Source organism: Delphinapterus leucas, chromosome 5, assembly GCF_059928025.1.
Source record: "Delphinapterus leucas isolate spDelLeu-1000000601 "Yukka" chromosome 5, BTC_Dleu_Yukka2, whole genome shotgun sequence".
NCBI classification, from domain to species: domain Eukaryota; kingdom Metazoa; phylum Chordata; class Mammalia; order Artiodactyla; family Monodontidae; genus Delphinapterus; species Delphinapterus leucas.
The window spans coordinates 124,215,610-124,238,137 of NC_143133.1; the positions used below are offsets into that span (position 1 = coordinate 124,215,610).

Genomic DNA, 22,528 nt, shown 5'->3' on the forward strand with positions numbered 1-22,528 from the left:
GTCTTATGGTTTCTGGTCTTACATTTATGTCTTTAATACATTTTGAGTTTATTTTTGTACATGGTGTTAGAGAATATTTTTGTACATGGTGTTAGAGAATATTTTAATTTCATTCTTTTACATGTAGCTGTCCAGTTTTCCCAGACCCACTTATTGAAGTGACTGTCTTTTCTCTATTGTATATTCTTGCCTCCTTTGTTATAGATTAATCGGCCATAAGTGTGTGGGTTTATTTATGGGCTCTCTATTCTGTTCCATTGATCAATGTGTCTGTTTTTGTGCCAGTACCATACTGTTTTGATTACTGCAGCTTTGCACTATAGTCTAAAGCCAGAGCGTGTGATTCCTCCAGCTCTGTTCTTCTTTCTCAAGATAGTTTTAGCTATTCAGCGTCTTTTGTGTTTCCATACAAATTTTTAAATTATTTGTTCTTATTCTGTGAAAAATGCCTTGGTATTTTGATAGAGGTTTTATTGAATCTGTAGATTGCCTTGGGTAATATGGTCATTGTAACAATATTAATTCTTCCGTCCAAGAATATAGTATATCTTTCCATCTGTTTTTGTCATCTTCAATTTCTTTCATCAGTGTCTTACAGTTTTCCAAGTACAGGTCTTTTACCTCCTTAGGTATGTTTATTCCTAGGTATTTTATTCTTTTTGATGTGATGGTAAAGGGGATTGTTTCCCTAATTTCTCTTTCTGATAACTCAGTGTATATAAATGCAACAGATTTCTGTATAATAATTTTGTATCCTGCAACTTTACCAAATTTATTGATGAGCTTTAGTAGTTTTCTGGTGGAGACTTTAGGAATTTCTATGTAGAGTGTCATGTCATCTGCAAACAGTGACAGCTTTACTTCTTCCCTTCCAATTTCTATTCCTTTTAATTTCTTTTGCTTATCTCACTGCTGTGACTAGGACTTCCTAAACTATGTTGAATAAAAGTGGCAAGAGTGGGCATCCTTGTCTTGTTCCTGATCTTAGAAGAAATGCTTTCAGGTTTTCCCCATTGAGTATGATGTTACCTGTGGGTTTGTCATATGTGGCCTTTATTATGTTGAGGTAGGTTCCCTCTATGCCCACTTTCTGGAGAGTTTTTATCATAAATGGATGTCCAGTTTTGTCAAAAACTTTTTCTACATCTATTGAAATGATTATATGGTTTTTATTCTTCAATTTATTAATGTGGTGTATCACACTGATGATTGACTTGTGGATACTGAAAAATCCTTGTATCCCTGGTATTTTGCTAGTATTTTGTTGAGGATTTTTGCATCTATGTTCATCAGTGATATTAGCCTGTAATTTTCTCTTTTTGTAGTATATTTGTCTGGTTTTGGTATTAGGGTGATGTTGGCATCATAGAATGAGTTCAGAAGTGTTCCTTCCTCAAGAAATTTTTGGAATAGTTTGAGAAGGACAGACGTTAACTCTTCTCTAAATTTTTGGTAGAATTCATCTGTGAAGCCATCTGGTCCTGGACTTTTGTTTCTTAGGAGTTTTTAAATTACTGATTCAGTTTCAGTACTGGTAAAATTTTAAATTAATTTTTATTGGAGTATAGTTGCTTTACAATGTTGTTTTAGCTTCTGCACAGCAAAATGAATCAGCCATACATATACATATATCCCCTCCATTTAGGACACTTCAGTTTATTAAGTAGAGTTCCCTGTGCTATACATTATGTTCCCATCAGTAGTCTATCTTATACATAGTATCAATAGTGTATATGTGTCAGTCCTAATCTCCCAATTCCTCCCACCCCACTCCTTTCCCCCTTGGTATCCATAGATTTGTTCTTTGTGTCTCTATTTCTGCTTGGCAATTAAGGTCATCTATACCATTTTTCTAGATTCCACATATATGTGTTAATCTGTCATACAGAGTGAAGTAAGTCAGAAAGAGAAAAACAAATATCGTATATCAGTACTGGTAATTGGTCTGTTCATATTTTCTACTTCTTCTTGGTTTAGTCTTGGGAGATTGTACCTTTGTAAGAATTTGTCCATTTCTTCTAGGTTGTCCATTTTATTTGCATCTAGTTGTTTGTAATGGTCTCTTATGATCCTTTGTATATCTGTGATGTTGGCTGTAGCTTCTTTTTCATTTCTGATTTTATTGATTTGGGCCCTCTTCCTTTTTTTGTTGATAAATCTGGCTAAAGTTTTATCATTTCAAAGAACCGGCTTAGTTTCATTGATCTCTTCTAATTTTTTTTGTCTCTATTTCATTTATTTCTGCTCTGATCTTTATCTGATTTTTTTCCTTCTACTAACTTTGGGTTTTGTTCTTTTCTCTAGCTCTTTTAGGTTCAAAGTTAGGTTGTTTGAGATTTTTCTTGTTTTCTGAGGTAAGCTTGTAACACTATAATCTTCTTAGAACTGTTTTTTCTGCATCCCATAGGTTTTGGATTGTCGTGTTTTTGTTTTCATATATCTCTAGGTATTTTTTGATTTCCTCAGTGATCCATTAGTTGTTTAGTAGCATATTGTTTAGCCTCCACGCTTTGTGTTTTTTTTGCAGTTTTTTTCTTCTAGTTGATTTCTAGCCTCATAACATTGTGGTCAGAAAGATGCTTGATATGATTTCAATTTTCTTAACTTTACCAAGGCTTGTTTTGTGGTCTAGCATGTGTTCTATCCTGGAGAATGTTTCATATGCACTTGGAAAAAATGTGTATTCTGCTGCTTTTGAATGGAATGCTCTATAAATATCAATTTCTCCTTTTATGTCTGTTAATATTTGCCTTATGTATTTAGGTGCTCCTATGTTGGGTGCATGGTGCATATATAGTTACAATTGTTATATCTCCTTACTGGATTGATCCCTTGATCAATATGTACTGTCCTTCTTTGTTTCTTGTAACAGTCTTTATTTTTTTTATTTTTTGCTGTACGCAGGCCTCTCTCTCATCGCTGTGGCCTCTCCCGTTGCGGAGCACAGGCTCTGGGCACGCAGGCTCAGCGGCCATGGCTCACGGGCCCAGGCGCTCTGCAGCATTTGGGATCTTCCCGGACCAGGGCACGAACCCATGTCCCCTGCATTGGCAGGCAGACTCTCAACCACTGCGCCACCAGGGAAGCCCGTAACAGTCTTTAAAGTCTGATATAACTATTGCTACTCTGGCTTTCTTTTGATTTCCATTTGCATGGAATATCTTTTGCCATCCCCACACTTTCAGTCTGTGTGTCTTTAGATCTGAAGTGAGTCTCTTGCAGGCAGCATATATATGAGTCTTGTTTTTGAATCCATTCAGCAACTCTATATCTTTTGGTTGGAGTATTTAGTCTATTTACATTTAAGGTAATTACTGATATGTATGTTCCCATTGCCATTTTATCAATTGTTTTGGTAGGTTTTTCTTCCCTTTTTCTTTTCTCTTGTGATTTGATTACCATCTTTAGTGTTATGTTTGGATTCCATTTTTCTTTTCTATTATAATTTTTTGTTTGTGATTACCATGAGGTTTTTATATAGCAGTCTCTCTCTCTGTATATATTTATGATTGCTTTAAGCTGTGATCTCTTAATTTCAAATGCATTTTAACAACACTGCAATTGTACTCTCCTTCCCTCATGATTACTGTTTTTGATATCATATTTTGCATCTAGGTGTTTTGTGTATCCCTCAACTGCTTATTGTGGACATTGATGATTTTACTACTTTTGTCTTTTTTTTTTAAGTTTTTTTTTTGGCCACACCCCACAGCATGTGGGATCTTAGTTCCCCTACCAGGGATCAAACCCATGCCTCCTGCATTGGAAGGCAGAGTCTTAACCACTGGAATCCCAGGGAAGTCCCCACTACTTTTGTCTTTTAACATTCCTACTAGCTTTGTGTGTGGATGATTTCCTACATTTATTGTATGTTTGAAACCAGTGAGCTTTTTCATTTTGTAATTTTCCTGTTTCTAGTTGTGTCCTTATCTTTTTTGCCTAGAGAATTTACTAACATTTGTTGTAAAGCTCGTTTGAGGGGCTAAACTCTTTTAGCTTTTGCTTGTCTGTAAAGCTTTTGATCTCTCCATCAAATCGGAATGAGAGCTTGCTGGGGAGAATATTCTTGGTTATAGGTTTTCCCCTTTTATCACTATATATATATATAAGAGATTTATATATAATGTGCCCCTCCCTTCTGGCCTGCAGAGTTTCTGCTGAAAAATCATCTGACAGCCTTATGGGCGTTTCCTTGTATGTTACTCTTCACTTTGCTGCTTTTAATATTTTCTTTATCCTTACTTTTTGTAATTTTAAATACAATGTCTCTTTGTGTGTTCCTCTTTGGGAGCACACATCCTGTATGGTACTCTCTGTGCTTTCTGGACTTGGTAACTGTTTCCTTTCCCAGATTAGGGAATTTTTCAGCTACTATGTTTTCAAATATGTTCTCGGCCCCCTTTTCTCTATCTTCTCCTTCTGGGACCCCTATAATGCGAATATTAGTGTACTTGATGTTTTCCCAGAGGTCTCTTAAACTGTCCTCATTTTTCTTCATTTTTCTGTTCAGCATCAGTGATTTCCACTACTCAGTCTTCCACCTCATTGATCCATTCCTCTGTATCATTTAGTCTACTGTTTATTCCTTCTAGTGTATTCATTTTAGTTACTGTATTCTTCATCTCTGTTTGGCTGTTCTTTATATTCAAACTCTTTGTTAAAAACTTCTAACTTCTCTGTGCATCAATTCTCCTTCTGAGTTCACTGATCTTCTTTATGATCATTACTCTGAACTCTTTCTTGGGTAGGTTGCTTATCTCCATTCATTTAGTTCTTCTAGGGTTTTATCTTGTTCCTTTGTCTGGAGCATGTTCCTCTGCTGCCTTATTTTGTCTAAGTTGCTATTTGTATTTTTATGTATCTGGTAGGTTACATTTCCCAAACTTGGAGAAGTGGCCTTCTGTAGGAGACGTCCTATGCGTCCCAGCAGGGCACTCCACTTTTGTCACCCAAGCTATATGCTCTAGGGTTTCCCCAGGAGGGCTGTGAGGGTCTTTCTGTTGTGGCCAGCAGGCTATGTGGGTGGTCTGGTAGGCTTGGTTTGTCCCTAGTCTTATTAGTTGTCAGGCATTGCCTTGTATGGAGGCTGCTGGTTAGTGGGGCCTGGTCACAAGAGGGCTGATTTCAGAACCCCAGGGGGTCCTGGGGCTAGTGCTGGCTCACTGGTGGATGGAGCCGGGATCCAGAAGACTCCGTGGCTGTTCCTGTCCACTGGTGGGTGAAGCTAGGTCCAGGGGTTAGTGCTGGACTGTTGACAGTCACAACTGGTCCTGGAATGTGGGAATCTTGCTGCAGGGCCCAGGGATCCTACAGCTGGTGTCAGATTGCTGTGGAGGGGGGGGAGGCAGTTGATACAGTTGGGTCTGGGGTCTGGGGTGTCCCACAGCTTGTGTTGGCCTGCCAGTGGGCAGAGCCAGGGCCCAGCTGGTCCCAGGGCAGGGTCTGGCCTGCTGTGGGCAGGCTGGGTCCAGAAGCTGTGGAATTGTGGTTTTCTTGCATCTGGTGTCTGCCCGCTTGTAGGATGAGTCTGGTCTAGAGGCTAATGCAGGCTTCCTGAGCGCAAGGCCAGCACCTGCCTATTGGTGGCTGGAGCTGGGTCTTGGCCCTCTAGTGGGAAGGGCCAGGTCTAGAGGCATGTCTCGAGTGGCTCTGGGCTCCGGAAGTCTTTAGGTAGCCTGTCTGTTGATGTGTGGGGCTGCGTCCTCCCCCACCCCACCCCCACCCCCAGTTAGTTCTTTGGTCTGAGGCTCCCCAGCACTGTTGCCTACAGGCTGTTGGATGGGGCCAGGTCTTGGCACTCATGAGCTGGAGGGAGGATCCTACAATGGTGCCGACATGGCAGAAAGTTGCCAAATATGGCTGCTGCCAGTTTCTATGTCTCTAGTTTGAGCTGCAGCTGCCTCCTTGACTCTCTAAGACCAGCAAGTAGGTCAGGCCCCTATTAAATTGCTGCTTTTGCCCTGGGTCCTGGTGTGAGATTTTATGGGCACCCTTTAAGTGTGAAGTTTCTATTTCCCCTAGTTCTTTGGAACTCCCAAAATTAAGTCCTTCTGGTCTTCAAAGCCAAATGCTCTGGGGGTTTGTCTTCCTGGTGCAGGACCCCTGGGCTGGGGGGCCTGACATGGGGCTTAGAACTCTCACTCCTATGGGAGAACCTCTGCAGTATAAGTATTCTTGTTTGTGGATTGCCCACCTGGGGGTAAGGGACTGGATTATATTGTGAGTCAGCTCCACCTACCCATCTCGTGTGGTTCCTTCTTTATGTCTTTAGCTGTAGAAGATCTTTTCTGGTAGATTCTGGTCTACTTCATCAATGGCTGTTCTGCAGACACTTGTGACTTTGGTGTGCCTGTAAGAGGAGGTGAGCTCAGGGCCTTTCTACTCCGCCATCTTGGCCGATCCCCCGTACCACACTTGACGATTGTCTTCCTGCTTCTGAAGTAAAAGCTGCACCAGAGAAGGGGCTTGCATCACATCTTGCTCTCTAGTCAATCCCAGGAGCTAGACCTGTACAGGGCACATAGTAGGTACTCCATAAATATTTGTTGACTGAACTCTGAATCCTCTAACCAGTAGACTCTCCTAGTTGACAGGTGTTTAGTAAGCAAGTTCATAAAACACTAGAAATCAGCATTATTAAATTCCAAACAAAAGGAAAACTAAGAATAATCCATATTTAAACTTCATTCTTTGATTTATATGGAGGCAAAGTAATGTCATCCAGATTAGTATCTAGTCATAAAAAAACAAAACAAGTGTACAAATTAAAAAAAAAACAGGTATACAAGAGTAGGCCTATGCTGCCATCATCCTAATACTGTGCAGTGGCCACTCTTAGGGTTACACTAATGGTCAGACATGTCTTCTGATGTGATTCAATATAATGTATGCTAGCCAAAAATATGTAACTTGAAACTATGAACTCTCTAAAGATAACTTGCACTCTCTTCCTTTTTACTCTGCCATATAAAGGAACCGATGAAATAATCATAAAAATCCTGAAGACAGGACATTCTGCAGGACTAGTGTGGAATCTTCAATAATTCAGTGACATAGGAAAATTGTTCTGAATTGAGAGTTAAAGGACATAACCAGATGAAATGCATGGTCCTGGAATGGATCCTGCTTTATCCTATAAAGGACATTTTTGGAACAGATGGAAAAGTAATGATGGTGTGTTAAATGAGATGAAAATGTATTGTCACAGGGAGATGGAGATTGAATCAAGTTACAAAAGAGCATGTACTGTAAGATCTCATTTTAGTAAAAATACACACACATGCATAAAAAAATACCACATACAGAGGTGTTAATGTGAGTAACCTCTGTGTGTTGGGAGTATGGTGTTATCTATAATTTTCTATAATACACGCATTCTGCTTTTGTAATAACATTATTTTGAATTAAAAATAAACTATTTTTAGATTAAGAAGTTAGGCCTTTTATGTTCTAATGAAAATTTGTTTCCTTAAACTAGGTAACTTGGGCAGATTTCTACTGGGAAATTTGCAGTACCACACTTTTGGTCTTTAAACCTGATTTGTTGGACAACCATCCCAGGCTGGTGACATTACGTAAGAAAGTCCAAAGCATTCCTGCCATAGCCAACTGGATAATGAGAAGGCCCCAAACCAAACTCTAGGTGATGCCTGCTGCCTCCAAACTTCGTTATTCTTCACAGCATCACTCTCGTCAGATATGAAGCTACATCAGCGTGCTGCATAACCTGCACACTCCCCTCCCCAGCTCCATCAAGACTTGCACTTCTGCCATATTCTGCTTATCAAGAAAAAAAAGGAAAAAAGGGTGGGGGAGAAAAGGGTTTTGTTTCCAGTATCTTCAGTTTTTTTTTTGTTTTTTTTTTTTTTGCGGTATGTGGGCCTCTCACTGTTGTGGCCTCTCCCATTGCAGAGCACAGGCTCCGGACGCACAGACTCAGCGGCCATGGCTCACAGGCCCAGCCACTCCGCGGCATGTGGGATCTTCCCAGACCGGGGCATGAACCCGTGTCCCCTGCATCGGCAGGCGGACTCTCAACCACTGCGCCACCAGGGAAGCCCTCCAGTATCCTTTTTATTCAGAATAGCTTCACATTATTTATAACTGAAGAAAAATAGTTTCCAATACAGGCAGGCTTCGCTTTGCACTAGTTCTGACATGCATGAATTTCAGTCACAATGGTTTAGTTACATAACACATTTTCCAAAAAAAAAAACCAAACAAACCCTGAAAAGGTTTGGACTTCAGTTTCCACGCTATATTAACTGAGTAACTGCATAAAGTATAAACTTTGCTGCTAGCTCTTCAGTCCACAAATCACTATGTAGATAACAGATAGATATATGAGCAATCATGCCACTTCTTTCAAAATCTGTTAGTGATTGGTCACTGTGCATCTGTCATGCGTGCACAGACAGCAAAGTTGTTGTTTCTCAGTGATAAACCCACTTGAAATTTTACAAAAATGGATATTTGAAAAAGGGAACTCACCAACAAAGATTAAAGTGCAATAAAGAAATGAAAAGTGAAAATGGTGGAAATTCAAATTGAACATAAATGGAAAGAGCTGGCTGTGAGAATGTTGATGCTGTTGCAGTTCAAGAGACTCTAGATATGCAGCCAGAAGAACTTGGTGAAGGCAAACTTATTGACATAAATGAGAAGATGAAGATACCCCAGAGGAGGTGAGACTGGCAAAAAACCCTTCACGTTAGAAGAATTGAGATCAAAAGAATGAGAAGACAATGTAAAGCAACTATACTCCAGTAAAAATGAATAAAAAAACTAAAAATTGTGAATCACTATACTGTACACCTGTAACATATATGATATTGTCCATCAACTATACTTCAATACAAAAAAAAAAAATGAGAAGACAAGCCACAGACAGGAAGAAAACATTTGCAAAAGGACTTTACCCAAAATACACAAAGAACTCTTAAAAGTCAACAATAAAATAAACCTGATTACAAAATGGATAAAAGACCTGGCCACACACCTCATCAAAGATATACAGATGGCAAATAAGCATATGAAAAGATGTTCAACATCATATGTCACTAGGGAATTGCAAATAGGAACAAGGAGATACCATTACCTATGAGAAGGGCAAAAATTCAAAATACTGACACCACCCAAATGTCCCATTCTGGTAGGGCCCCAGGAACTTTTCTTCATTGCTGATAGGCATGCGAAACAGCACATACACCTTGGAAGAGAGTTTGGCAGTTTCTTACAAAACTGAAATGCTCTTACCATATGATCCAGTAATCACACTCTTTGGTATTTGCCCAAAGGAGTTGAAAACAGGTCCACATGAAAACCAGCACATGAATGTTTGTGGCAGCTATATCAACCACTAGAAGCAACCAAAATATCCTTTAGTAGGTTAGTGGATACGTAAGTTGGGGTACATGCAAACAAGAGACCATTATTGAGTGCTAAAAAGAAATGATCTATCAAGCCATGAAAGGATATGGAGAAAACTTAAATGGATTTTTAGGGCAGTAAAACTATTCTGTATGATACTATAATGGATTCATTTGTCAAACCCATAGAATGTACACCACCGAGAGTGGAGCCTACTGTAATCTATGGACTTTGGGTGATTATGACGTGTCAACGCATTTTCACTGATTGTAACGCATGTCCCATTCTGGTGCAGGATGCCGATAGTGGGGAAGGTGTGTCTGTGTGGGAGCAGGGGTACACGGGACCTCTCTGTACTTCCTGCTGAATTCGCTATGAACCTAAAACCCCTCGAAAAAATAAAAGTCTACTTAAAAAGAAAGAAGAACAGGGATATTTCATGACATTGAAAGAGCAATAAAATGTTGGAAGCTGATCCAAATTTAGGATTATGACTATTTACCAAGAGACAAAAAAAAAAAGGGGGGGGTTGCAAGTTTTATAGGAAGGTACTGTTCAAACTACTCTGATACATTTTTTTACAAAAATAATACTTCCTCAGAGTTTCTAATATTTTACAGTGTACTGAATATTAGTTGTACTATTTTGTTCACGTACACATTTATAATGTGCTGACAAAATTCTTAAAGGTCATGGAAGAATCATTTTCCCCAGTGATTACACACTTTCAACTTGAATAATTTCTACAGTCCCACACTACTGTGCAAGAACTGCCCATATAAACAAACCATTTATATAGAAATCTTCCAAATAACTATATATTTAGATTATCCCAACCTATTTTAAACCATAACTATATTGGAACATCACATTTTAGTTCAATTTACCTGTTAATATTATTAATATTGAATAGTCTAATCTTAGTGTGTCATGTTGTATCAGGAAACACATTAACAAACTAGATGGCCTTATCCGTGAACTGCAGGGCAGAGGAAGGAGAATGTAGTTGAGAAGCAAAAAGTGGGGAGAGGTTGTGGGGAGGAAGAAAGAAAAGTCAAGTCCATCTAAGTGTGACCTTGTTGAAGGTGCTTCTTTCCTCCCAACAATGCTCTATGAAATTCAGGAAAAGGAAGTTAAATACTGTACACATTATTAAGGATTACACAGAAAAACAGTGTATTTCCCAAGTACCTTGCTTCTTTGGATTACATCTTCTTACCGTTGTCAGTGGCTGTTAAGAAATGACAATAGGTTATAAACGACTCTCATTTGCAAAGCGCTGAATCATATCATCAAGGCAGTCTAAAGAAAAAACTTACCTTTCACAGAAGAAATTCAAATAATACTCTAATGAAGGTAGAAACTTTTCTTCCCTCTTATGCACGTTCATTTTCCTCCACATAATTACATTCTGACAAACTTTACTGAAAACAGAATTTAGTAAAACTGATAGATACGTTTATCTAAATTATGAAAACTCTAAGATAATCAGCCCCACTTGTTTACATATAATTATCATAATTCCAATAGAAAATGCAACCACAGCAGGTTTTATAAGGAAATATTTCAATCATAGCATCATCATAACCTTTAGGTCATCTTTTGTTCACTGAAAGGACAACACATTCCATTACCCCATCCTATATCTAAATTAAACATCTCCTCACTGAGCAGTAAGCAAGTGTGAGAGAACATGAATTAATCAGAGCAGAAATGGAACTGCATATTATAATCAGAAAAATAACCATACCTTTTGGGAAGTTAAAACAATCAATTCCTTAATTTTATGGACCATTTAAGTGTCTTGCTTAAGGTCACACAAATGGAAACCAAGTCTCCTGATGCTCCTATCTAACCACTATACAATAACAGCAATAGCTAGGACCAATATTAATGTTTCAACATAGATTATCTATTGATATAAAGTTACAAGTCTATGGGGTGAGAAATACAGTTATGAAAACACATACGTCTTCTATCTGTGTGTGACCTGTATCAACAAAAGCATAAGTTGCTTCAGTCGGCCAAGATACTACTCCAACAACTGTGGCTTCACAGGCTCTTTACTGACAATGGATTATGATATTTACTGACATCAGTCCAATAAAGGGACTAATGAGAATACACCCAAAGTAATAAGTACCAGTTTACTGAGAAAGAGATGATATTAAGCACACAATAGCATCTCTTTTGTGCTCAATATTATGGTTTTTTCTTTTTGGGTCTTTGTTGCTGTGCGTGGGCTTTCTCTAGTTGTGCTGAGCTGGGGCTACTCTTCATTGTGGTGCGTGGGCTTCTCATTGCCATGGCTTCTCCTGTTGTGGAGCACGGGCTCTAGGCACCTGGGCTTCAGTAGTTGCAGCACGTGGGCCCTAGAGTGCATGGGCTTCAGTAGTTGTGGCACGCAGCCTCAGTAGTTGTGGTGCACGGGCTTAGTTGCTCCGCGGCATGTATGATCTTCCTGGACCAGGGCTCGAACCCGTGTCCCCTGCATTGGCAGGTGGATTCTTAACCACTGCACCACCGGGGAAGTCCTTCCATATTATGCATTTTTAAGGGTAAAGGGATGAGAGTTTAGAAACTACTAAGGGTGCGAAAATACAACTTATGATCACAAATATTTTTATTATGCCAAAAACATAATATGGCATTACAGGGAGAACCCAACTACATTCATTAAAATAAAAATATGGATTTAACAACAACAAAAGACATTGAAGACACATTAGTACAGGAAAGTTATGAGAAATCCATTATGCGATTTTTAGAATATTCTCAACATTTCACTAAGCGATTTGGGTACTGTGATGCAGAAGGAGTATTAATACTATTTGCAGGTCCCTTCAGCCCATTACACTAAAATGTGTTGAGTATATTCAATACACTTGCAAGATTGGCTAAGTCTACTGACTCATCAGCTTTCAGAGTCCACAGTATCTGAAGAATCAATGTAAGAGCTTCACTAGCCTTCTAAGTCGAGGATTATATTACCTTAAAAACTTAGGAAGTCAGGAGGTCTTGAAAGTATAATCTCCAAAAATTAACAAATCTTTGATTTATAAATAAGTTTATTTATAATAATATTTACATAATAAAACAAAACACATGAAACTCACAAGTTATACAAAGAAACGGATGTATAATAAAACAGCAATATAGACTGACAGGCAAAAATTTAAAGAAAGACTTAATAAAGAGTTAAATATCAAGTAGACAACTTTACCTCTTCTAAATTTCACTTTGTCACCCACACTGATTTGGAATTGAATGGCTCTCTTTAGGAGGTCCCATACTGGAAATTCTGCAAACTGCTAAGTTATATTTTGATAAGAATTTAATGACCTATTTCCATGCAGTACCTAATGCTGCCTTGAAATGAAGTCACATTCAGTCTGCTTTGAAGTGAAATAGCCTGTTAATCTGTTCTGCCAGGCTAGAAAAATGTCACCAATATTTTGCTGATGTGCGGAGATGTGGCAGGAATAAACTACTATTTAGAGAGTAAAGAGAACTGGAGCAGAAATGACTGGGCAACAGTTTCAAGAGAAGCAAAAGCCAGGAGAGGGAAATCAATGAAAACATGCACAAGAATAGGCAGAGTAACAGCACAGTTAGTGCAGTTGGGAAATGAACAGAAGGAATTAATCCATGGAGCAAGATAAGGGCTTCTTTAGTTACTATTCACTGGAAAACAACTTAGTGCCTAGCCAAACAAATTTGTTTTAACAGAAGTACTTGGGAGGACCTGGGGGTGTTAGTATATGGAATGCCACCTTTAAATTCATGTTGAGTTCTTGTTGACAGTGGTGAACATCTGTCTCAAATAGCAATAAAATGAAAGCTATATAATCTATACAGCTGCATTCTTTAACATAATAAAAAAGAACTTCAAATGAGACGAGCAAAAACAAGACATAAGCATTGTCAAATAAGGCACATGTAAAAATCTACACATATTATCCAGTGAAAGACAATATATATATATATTTGGAGGTAGAAATAATTACAAAAATACTGACATTTCTAAAGCATTAGCGTATTTGTTACAAACAATCACCAACTAATCCCCATTCAGAAAACTGTTTTGTAAAATGATTATTTAACATCTTCAAGACTACGTATCTGTGGCTTTTTTTTTGAAATTTCACATGTGAGCATCTGGAGAATTCAGTTAGTGGCAAAAAAAGTTGTCCATACTATGAGAAATGTAATATGGAAATTATAAAAAGTTATAAATGTTCATAAACCCCATGGTCATCATAATGTAAATGTCCTTGAGTGCACCAAGTTGATATTTCATCATCAGTTAGGAATTAACAATTCTTATTTCACAGGCCCATTGATGTTTTTAGTAATGTGGCTATATCTGCTGGCATACTCCCTTCGTCACCTGCAGGTCAGAAACTGGTGTTAAAATTCTGATAAAAATATTTTATGAAACGTATTTCTTCTCTCCAATTTTCTCTACTTTTGGTGAAATTCTTAATAATCTTTCAAGGCCCAGTTTGATTCAGTGTCACTCCCTGTTAAAAATATTCCCGTATTCCTACATATGTTAGGGCAACTTCCTCTGTGCTTGTGTTCACATTGCCAGCACAGCAGTCTACAGCTTCTGTTTTTGATTTGACAGAGATAGGCAGATATAGTTTGGATCATACAGCACATAGTACTTACTCCTCAGGTTCACTAAATAAAAACATTTACCAAAAAATTCAATGCAAGATGTAAAAGAGAATAAAAGAAAATATACAAAAAAAAATTTTTTTTATGTAACAATCTGAATAGTGAAAATAAAGACAAAACTCCCAAATCCAACCAGAAATCATTTCACCTACACTTGTTTTCAGTCCAAAGATACAATCATTGTCTTAAAAAAATTGTTTTTTCAATTAAACAAGACCCCAGTATCTAGACACTTATCCAGGTGTCTCTCTCTCTCTCTCTCTCTCTCTCTCTCTCTGTCACCACAGAGACCCCAGTTACAGTCTAAACTTAAGAGACTACTTTTAGCTACTCTTCTCCTTTCAGTAAAAAACATGATTAGGAACAAAAACTACTGCATAAACTCTCAGGGAATTCACTGACATGCTTGCCTCCAAGCTCGTCCATAGATTTGAAAATAGCCCATGAAATCCAAACTTAACATCAAATAAAAAAAGCAAGACGCAGAAACAACTAGTCATACAATTAAAAAAAAACAAACCCTAATGTGTCATCTTTCTGGGGAAGCTGGGTGATAGGGTGAGAAGGAGGCTTCTGTTTGCCCTTTAATATCTTAGGAATTTTGAACTATGTGAATGTATTTTATATATAAATATATACATAAAATTTAAACTTTTAAAACCTTAAAAATTATTCTCCTCAAAAAGATGGAGGAAATGGAGAGGATTCTCTTATTTGACAAATGTTTCTAGTACCCAACTGCTCTTTAATCTAAAATTATTCAATTTTTGAATAAATGCATTTTATTGCACTCTAGCGAAATGAGTATTTGGCTCGTCAAAATGAAATTAATATAAATGTGAGAGTTAATAACAATATTATGCCATGTACTTTAAATCTTTGGATTCATAAATATTACTTAGTAAGTAAATCATAAAATTGTAGCTAAAACTATAGACCCAATTTTAATTTATTTCTGGGATATTTTGATGTCAGAGACAGAATTTTTCAAAATCAAAGCGTTTGTATCAGTTCTGGCAAAATGATCTTAGTTATTGTAGTACTTTTGAAGTAAGTATGCTTGTCTTCTCCCACGCTATCCCTAAACTGCCCGCCAAGTTAAGGACTCAAACCATCTTTATTATCCCCTTGCTACTGCTAAGTTGATGCCTTTTCATATAAATAAAGTTTATGCTGACAAATAACTTACCTTCATCTACTGTGGTCATATCTTGTTCTAGTTTCAATTTCTGTTGATTAATTTTTAGCATGGATTCTTCGATTGTCCCTTGGCCTATTAATTTTATAACTAGTACTTCTCTAAGGAAAATACAAGATATGTCCATTGGTTACATAATATATAATTACTTAGTATATATAAACGACATAACTCACCTTAGAATGCAATAAGAATAATTTGAAAATTGTTTAACAAATACATCCATAAATTTAAATTCTTTAATTCAAACTACTTGAGATTGACATTTTCTGAGCACGTCACTTTTAAACATCCTTTCCTATTGATTCAAGAGATGAGAAAAAGATATCGGTACTTTAAAATTACTGGTAGAACTGTATTACAAGAAACAGCTCTGGGTTGAGGTAGGGTATTCTATTTTTAAAAAGAACGTGCTTTGCTTATCAGGTTCCAAGAAATAATTTAGTACAAAAAGTAAGGAAGTGTAGTAAAGTATAAAGATTACATGGGAGGTTTTAGTTCCACCTTTAAGTACTGATAAATATTTGGTTCATAAATGAACTTACCAATGTCTTTTGGAAATACAGTAAAATACTCCACAAAGAAAACACTGATTGTCTGCTGTTTACATGTGAGAACAGAGCTAAATTATAGGTATTTTCACCTCTTTATGTCCTGTGACCAATGTCTAATTTAACCTTCACCTAAAATATCTACAGCTCACATAATCTATTTCCTATGAGGTAACAAGGTAGCAATCGTATGCACATTACCCAGTCTATCTGGCTCTTACATGGTGTAACAAGCAAGTTACTAATTAGTAATTACTAATCTTTTTCAAAGGGGCTGGACCACTGGTAATACTTAGTTTTCATTTGCTGCATAACTACTTGGACTGGGGGTGGGAGGTGGTTTTCTTTTATTTATTTTTTACTGTTTTGGCCACGCCACATGGCTTGTGGGATCCTAGTTGCCTGACCAGGGCTGAACCTGCACCCTCGGCAGTGAAAGCACCTAGTCCTAACCACTGGACTGCCAGGGAAGTCCCTGTTTTAATGACTAGAATATGAATAGATTACATGGTGGAGTTCATATTCAACACTGGCTGGTATAAAATACAGCGGAAGCCATGCTTTGCTGAAAATATAAAAACTAAGGCAGGACATCTGACAGATCATATCCTAATGTTCTATACAAATTAAACTGGCATTTGATTACAAATAAATTTCACCTGCAAACACTTACTTAGTCTGGCCTACTCTATGGCATCTATCTTCTGCTTGTTTGTCATTGTAAGGATTACAGTCAATATCGTGAAGTATAACAACATTTGCTGAAGTCAGGTTTATTCCTAGGCCACCAGCTTTTGTTGACAGCAGAAACACAAAGATATCCATATCGGTATTAAACTCGTCAATTAGATGAATCCTGTAAGACAAATATATTAGGTTAAATCTCACAAAAGGGTATATAATTAAAACTGAAAACAATCACTTCACATGGAAAATAAACTTGAAGATGTAAATACATGCTCTTGGCATTCTAGTTATTTTTCCTGTAGCTATTTTATTGAAAAGACCTATCCAATTCGCCAACTTCTTTTCTATACCATTTATCTCCCTACTAACTCTAACTATTCAGATTTGATTAATTGCTAAAGGGCTGTTTTGTCCTTTGTTTAATGACTTCTGGCTTTTCTAAATTCTGCACACAGCTTTTCAATCTTTAACCTTCTCAGAGTCTGCCAGCTGTGACTCATAAACAATATACCCGATGAACTAAGAATCTCAAAATCAAACTATAATGATGTATTCTCTTTTAGCAAGACTTCTTTTCTTACTCTAATGCAGGAAAAAAAAAATTTACTCTGGCTGATAAAAACAAATAAACCAAAGATACGATGCAGTTTAAACACACTAGAAAAAGCATTTCAACTAAGACAATCTTTTTAAACTTTGGGAATTAAAAAAGAAAACAAACAAAAAACCAAACTCAAACTTACTCAATTACCCTTAAAATATGAAAAGCCCAAGATTTTAAGATAACCTTGGTTTAAAGATAAAGTGTTTTAGACTTAAAATGATTTTTAAAGAGAAAACACAAATATATAATTCTAGTAGTTGTTTCAAAATATATCTGTATACAATTCAGACCAAAAATTAAATTTTTTGCATCTTAAGTTAATGAATGATTTAAAGTAACCAAACGTAAGACTCAAAGCAATACAATTCCATCAAATGCCCTAGACATTTAAAATTCTAACATTTACTCTTATTTGAGGGTAAGGTGGAGAGATTTTCTGAAACTAAAGTATACCAACCTTTCAGAAATCTGAGTCTTTCCATCTAATCTGAGGTACCTATGCTGATGATGTTTTAAGAGAACCTCTAAAATATCCAGCATCATGGTAAATTGGCTAAATAATACAACTCTATCACCCTGTGGAAATACATATATTAATTAGACACATAAAAAATAAAATTATAAGTATCTAATAAAAACCTGCTTCTTTAATAATAATAATCATAGCTAAATTAAGTTTCTTATTTTAGATTACATATAAGTAAATTATCTTCTAAACTTTGACCTAAAATTTATTTTTAAGACTAATTAATGGGAATAGCTACTAAGTACTACTTAGATTGTGATCTTACAAATCTATTTCACATATAAATTGTAGTATTAATTTATTTTACATAGTATCAATATCTTCAAAATATTAATTTTGAAGCAACTATAGAGATTGTCACCTATGAAATGACAAAATTATTTTTAAAAAACATCAATATAGATATATTCTACTAACTTCTGTTAGATGGAAGAAGAGTAATCAGGAAAACATATGCCCAAATATATCCAAAAAATGCTCAAACACCAGTTTCTAGAAGAATGTAGAACACAGGCTAAAGCTTCAAGAAAGTCAAATCATGCCAGAACTGTTTCAAAGAAGTTGAACTAACTGGGGAAACATATAAGGAGCAGTATTCTTCTTTAGTACCTTCTGTTTCAATTCAGACAAGATGCAGCCTAAAACTCGAAATTTTCCAGAATCTAAAATCAAGTCCATGTCTAACTGGAAGTTATTAATGTGTCGATACTGTTTACAAAGTACATGTAATTCAAAGTCTGTCATAACTTCCATATCTTCAAAGATCAGGTCAGGGTTAGCCTCACAATGTGTAGGTTCCTCAAAACAAAACAAAACAATATATACTTCAAAATGAAGATAATAATTTATAATATGATTAGAACAACCTAATAAAATTGTTTACATCTGATAAAATATCTAAATCATAAAACATTTTAGTGCAACAGATTTACCAAAGGAAATTAATATTCATTTTTTTAGGTACAATAAAGGGGGGAAGTTCTTATTGTTTTAGAGATAACACACTGATAAATTTACAGATGAAATGTCTAGAATTTGGTCCAAAATGATCCTGGAGAGGATTCGAGGTGAAACGAGAGAGTTGTGTCATTCCAGATGATAACTGTAGAAAATGGGTGAAGGTTTCATATGCGTAGAAGATTTCATTATACAATTCTCTCTACTTTTACATGTCTGAAATTTTCCGTAAGTTTAATATAAAAAATTTTAAAAAGGCAAATGGTTGCTTTAAACACAATGATCTGCAAGGAGAAATAGGGGTAGGTTAAGGGAGAATGAGACAAAAATAGAGAGTAACAGCTAAAACTGTAGACAAAATACAATAAAGAAGAAATAAAATGAAAAAAATAAACCGAGAAAAATGACTCATAATCCAGGACATACAATCTGATGAATATTTTTGGTGAAAAATAAATAAAAGAAGTGCATTATGGAAGTCCAGACCAGGAGCTAGCAAACTTTTCCTGTAAATATTTTAGGCTCTGTAGGCAAAATAATGTTTTGCAACTACTCCCCTCTGCCCTGGTACTGAGAAAGCAGTCACAGAAAACAAAGAAACAAAAGGGTGTGGCTGTGTTAGAACAAAACTTTATTTGTAGAAATAGCTATTGTCATATTTGGTCCTAAGGCCATAGTTGGCTGACTCTTGATGTAGACCGTCAGTCGTCCTTGGCTCTTATGTCCCCTAAATTATTTTGAACTCTGTGTTAAAAATGTTTTTCTTAAATACGTGGTTAATTAATATGCTTACTAGGTTCAATGGTCTGATTTTTAGACTAACAATGAACCTCACGTTTATTAGTGTTAATAAAGCTTAGTTTTAGCATAACACAAAATCCTTACCTTTAGCATAAGCTGAGACATTTCCTTGAGTTTTTCAGCTGTGTAATACTGGCGATGTAATAAAGGATGATTGGCCATTTTTCTCAATTGCATCATGACATTGCACATTTCTGTGTTTTTTTCTGTAACACATTAAAAACAAGCTGATAGCTGTTTGTTGAAATACATCTCAATGCAAACAAAAGGTTTTAAAACTATTTCTTCAAATTCCAACTAATTTTAAAAAATGAGCAAATCCCACTATCACAGGACTAAACAAAATGCAGCCCTAGTACAGAATTATTTTTCATATAAAATTGTGAAAATCAGGTTATACCCATGTTATTGATAGATTTTTTCAATCTGTTGAAAAGACCCAAATAGAGTTGCTCCTGCTTCTCTGACATTGCACACAACTCAATTCGATCTTTCTTGGGGGGTAGCTGCTTGAGAACCTGTGAAAGGAAAACAGTTGAAGCAGATCATTCAAATAAAGAAAAAAACAGATTTTAAAAAACCAATCATAATAAAAATATGCAGATAAGAGTTACCTCTTCTTTTACTCTTCTGAGAATAAATGGTTTTATAATTTGTTTTGCATGTGCTATTCTCTCCTTTTCATATATAGTTTGCTCATCTGCTGGTTTCTAAGTAAAATAAGAAAATGACCTTTTAAATTATTCATTTAAATGATCACAATAACAGTATTACACAACATGAAAATCTCCCTCACTACAATCTGAGTTATTTCCCAGAGAAACTCAATTCATTCTAGATGGACTTGAATCCTGGGCTGTAATATATTTCTTAAAGCTCCACATGTATTTTGAGGTTTTGTGACATGTAATCGTGTACTCTGCAGAGGTAATGAAATTGAACTGCACTAGGATGGTGTTCAGAAGTCATTATAACTGATAAGTCATCACTGATTACATAGATAACTCTCTTGAAAAAATATGTGTGTGTTTAAGATAGTTTGGGTGGAGGAGAAGAGAGAGATAAGTAGAAAACTTATATTTATTTGTGGAAAATGGTCCCAAAAGAAAGCTAGCGCGGGTCTACAGAAATCGGACGGTTCCTAGTCAAAACCTGTTAATTTTGGAGAAGAGGAATTTTATTCTAAGAAATCCTCCACATCCTATGATCTGCTAGGCCATCAAGTGGGATGGAATACATTAGTGAAAGTTAGAAAGGCACTCAGTTTGCAGTAGAAGATTATCACAGAAAATTCTCGCAGAATACATGTGATTTGGGTGTGTCAAGAATCTATATTACCATTGCTGTACTGGAAAATGAGAGTTCTTGAAAACTACACTCTTACTTTTTTCTAAGCAATAGGGAAAAAATTAACCAGATTTTCTTTGAAATAGGATTTCTTTACTGTGACTTTTAGAAATTGTTACTTTTTAATTTATGGAGTTTTAATTCAAAACATATTTCCCAGTGGAGGAATTTTCTGGATATTCTACTTTTGCCCAGTTTTATAGTTTACCTATTAAAAAATGCTAATTTACCTAATTTTAATAAAGAAGACGGTAGCTCACATATTATATATCTGAGCTACCCACTAATTTTAAATTGTCATTCTTCAGAAAATTAGGATATTAAAAACCAAAACTTTTAGACAATGATTATAGAAGCCACCAATTTATTTCCTATTGTATTCTGGCTGACTTCCCAACTCATCTGAACATAGGATATCAACTACTTAAACTTAATTCATAGCACATAGGCTACATGAAAACAAGAAAAAGAGATAAAATAGAAAAACGGTCCGGGTAAAACGCAAAGTAAGATAGTTGAGAAAAAAATATGAATTTATGCTTACTGTCTTAGAAGAAAACATTCTTCGTATTTCACTGGTGCTACTACTGAACATGTGCGGCATAACAAAATTCAACAGCGACATGAGTTCTAACAGGTTATTCTGCACAGGTGTGCCTGTGAGCAGCAAACGGTTATTTGCCTGTGAACAAAGGTAAATTTTAGATTAGTATTTTTTTTTTTTTAAAGATCCACATCCTTGTTCTCCCCCTCAGTGAGGGAGAAAAACATTAAAACCATTATTAGTAATATAACATTTTGTCATAAAAGATAAGTAATTTAGAAAAATTATCATATATTGTACTTTAAAGTAGAATGTGTAAAACTAAGTCTCATTTTATTAAGTAGGTAACTTGTGTTCCCACATTACTTTTTGATGAGGCAATGGAAGAAGACAGATTATATCTGATATTCATAAAGTTTGTCCTATAGAACAAAGGTTGGCAAATTGAAGCTCATGAGCTAATGGTTTTTACATTTTAAATGTGGTGTTTAAAAAAAAACGAAAAAGCAAAGAACAAGTGACAGAAGCTGAATGGCCCACAAAGCATGAAATATTTACTTACCTGGTCCTTTACAGAAAAATATTGCTGGTCCCTGATATAAAATACTATATATATTAAAATACATAATCTGAAATTTTATCATAATTGGACAAATTCACAGAACACTCTCTTACATTAATTGTCATAAGGTGCTGGTAGCGGATGGAGCCCATATTCTTCAGCATATGGCCCTCATCAAAAATTGCGTAATTCAATTTCAGCCGACGAAACAGACTACGATCATCAGAACTGCTGATTGCACAATTATACCTGTTGCCAAAGGAAAAACAATCTCTAAGATCATACCTTTAAGAGCATGGACTCGTGAGATTTAATGTTTTGACAAATTATTTTTATGTACATATTTCTAATAGCCAGTAGCTAAAAGATAACACTAGACACAGTTGGTACTCAAATAAATATTGATGTACTTATATCCAAAATTATTGATGTACATGTAACCAAGTTACAAAAGCTGCAATACGCAGTTAAAAGACAATTCATATGTTATAATGTAATTAGACAACTTCTACACATCTAGGAAGAGGCCAATTTGGGTACAATTTATATGTAACCTGCAATTATTACACACTTTGCTTTATGAACTGTTATATTTTAAGAAGCAGTAGAAAAAAGAACATGAAGCTAAGACATTTCTGTTAAGAACATAACACCATTTTATTAAACTAGTAGAGTGAAACCAAGAAATAACAGTTAACA

At 35.9% G+C, this 22,528-nt stretch overlaps 2 protein-coding genes across 7 annotated transcripts in view; one reads left to right on the top strand and one right to left on the bottom strand.

Annotated features, from left to right (window-relative positions):
* Positions 1–10,189, top strand: part of HPGDS (hematopoietic prostaglandin D synthase) — a 31,181-nt gene extending 20,992 nt beyond the window's left edge. Inside the window, exon 5 of the mRNA XM_022582350.2 lies at positions 7,478–10,189. Within this exon, the coding sequence (XP_022438058.1) occupies positions 7,478–7,642 (165 nt within the window). The 3' untranslated portion in view covers positions 7,643–10,189. The remainder of the gene's footprint in view (positions 1–7,477) is intronic.
* Positions 10,190–12,419: 2,230 nt separating this feature from the next.
* Positions 12,420–22,528, bottom strand: part of SMARCAD1 (SNF2 related chromatin remodeling ATPase with DExD box 1) — a 69,819-nt gene continuing 59,710 nt past the window's right edge. For all 6 annotated transcript variants that reach the window (XM_022582345.3, XM_022582347.3, XM_022582346.3 and 3 more), the window contains 10 exons: positions 21,943–22,078; positions 21,268–21,405; positions 19,991–20,086; positions 19,777–19,894; positions 19,461–19,582; positions 18,228–18,416; positions 17,550–17,668; positions 16,475–16,657; positions 15,242–15,351; positions 12,420–13,759 (listed from right to left, as the gene is read on the bottom strand). In XM_022582345.3, the coding sequence (XP_022438053.1) occupies positions 13,698–13,759; positions 15,242–15,351; positions 16,475–16,657; positions 17,550–17,668; positions 18,228–18,416; positions 19,461–19,582; positions 19,777–19,894; positions 19,991–20,086; positions 21,268–21,405; positions 21,943–22,078 (1,273 nt within the window). In that variant the 3' untranslated portion in view covers positions 12,420–13,697. The remainder of the gene's footprint in view (positions 13,760–15,241; positions 15,352–16,474; positions 16,658–17,549; positions 17,669–18,227; positions 18,417–19,460; positions 19,583–19,776; positions 19,895–19,990; positions 20,087–21,267; positions 21,406–21,942; positions 22,079–22,528) is intronic.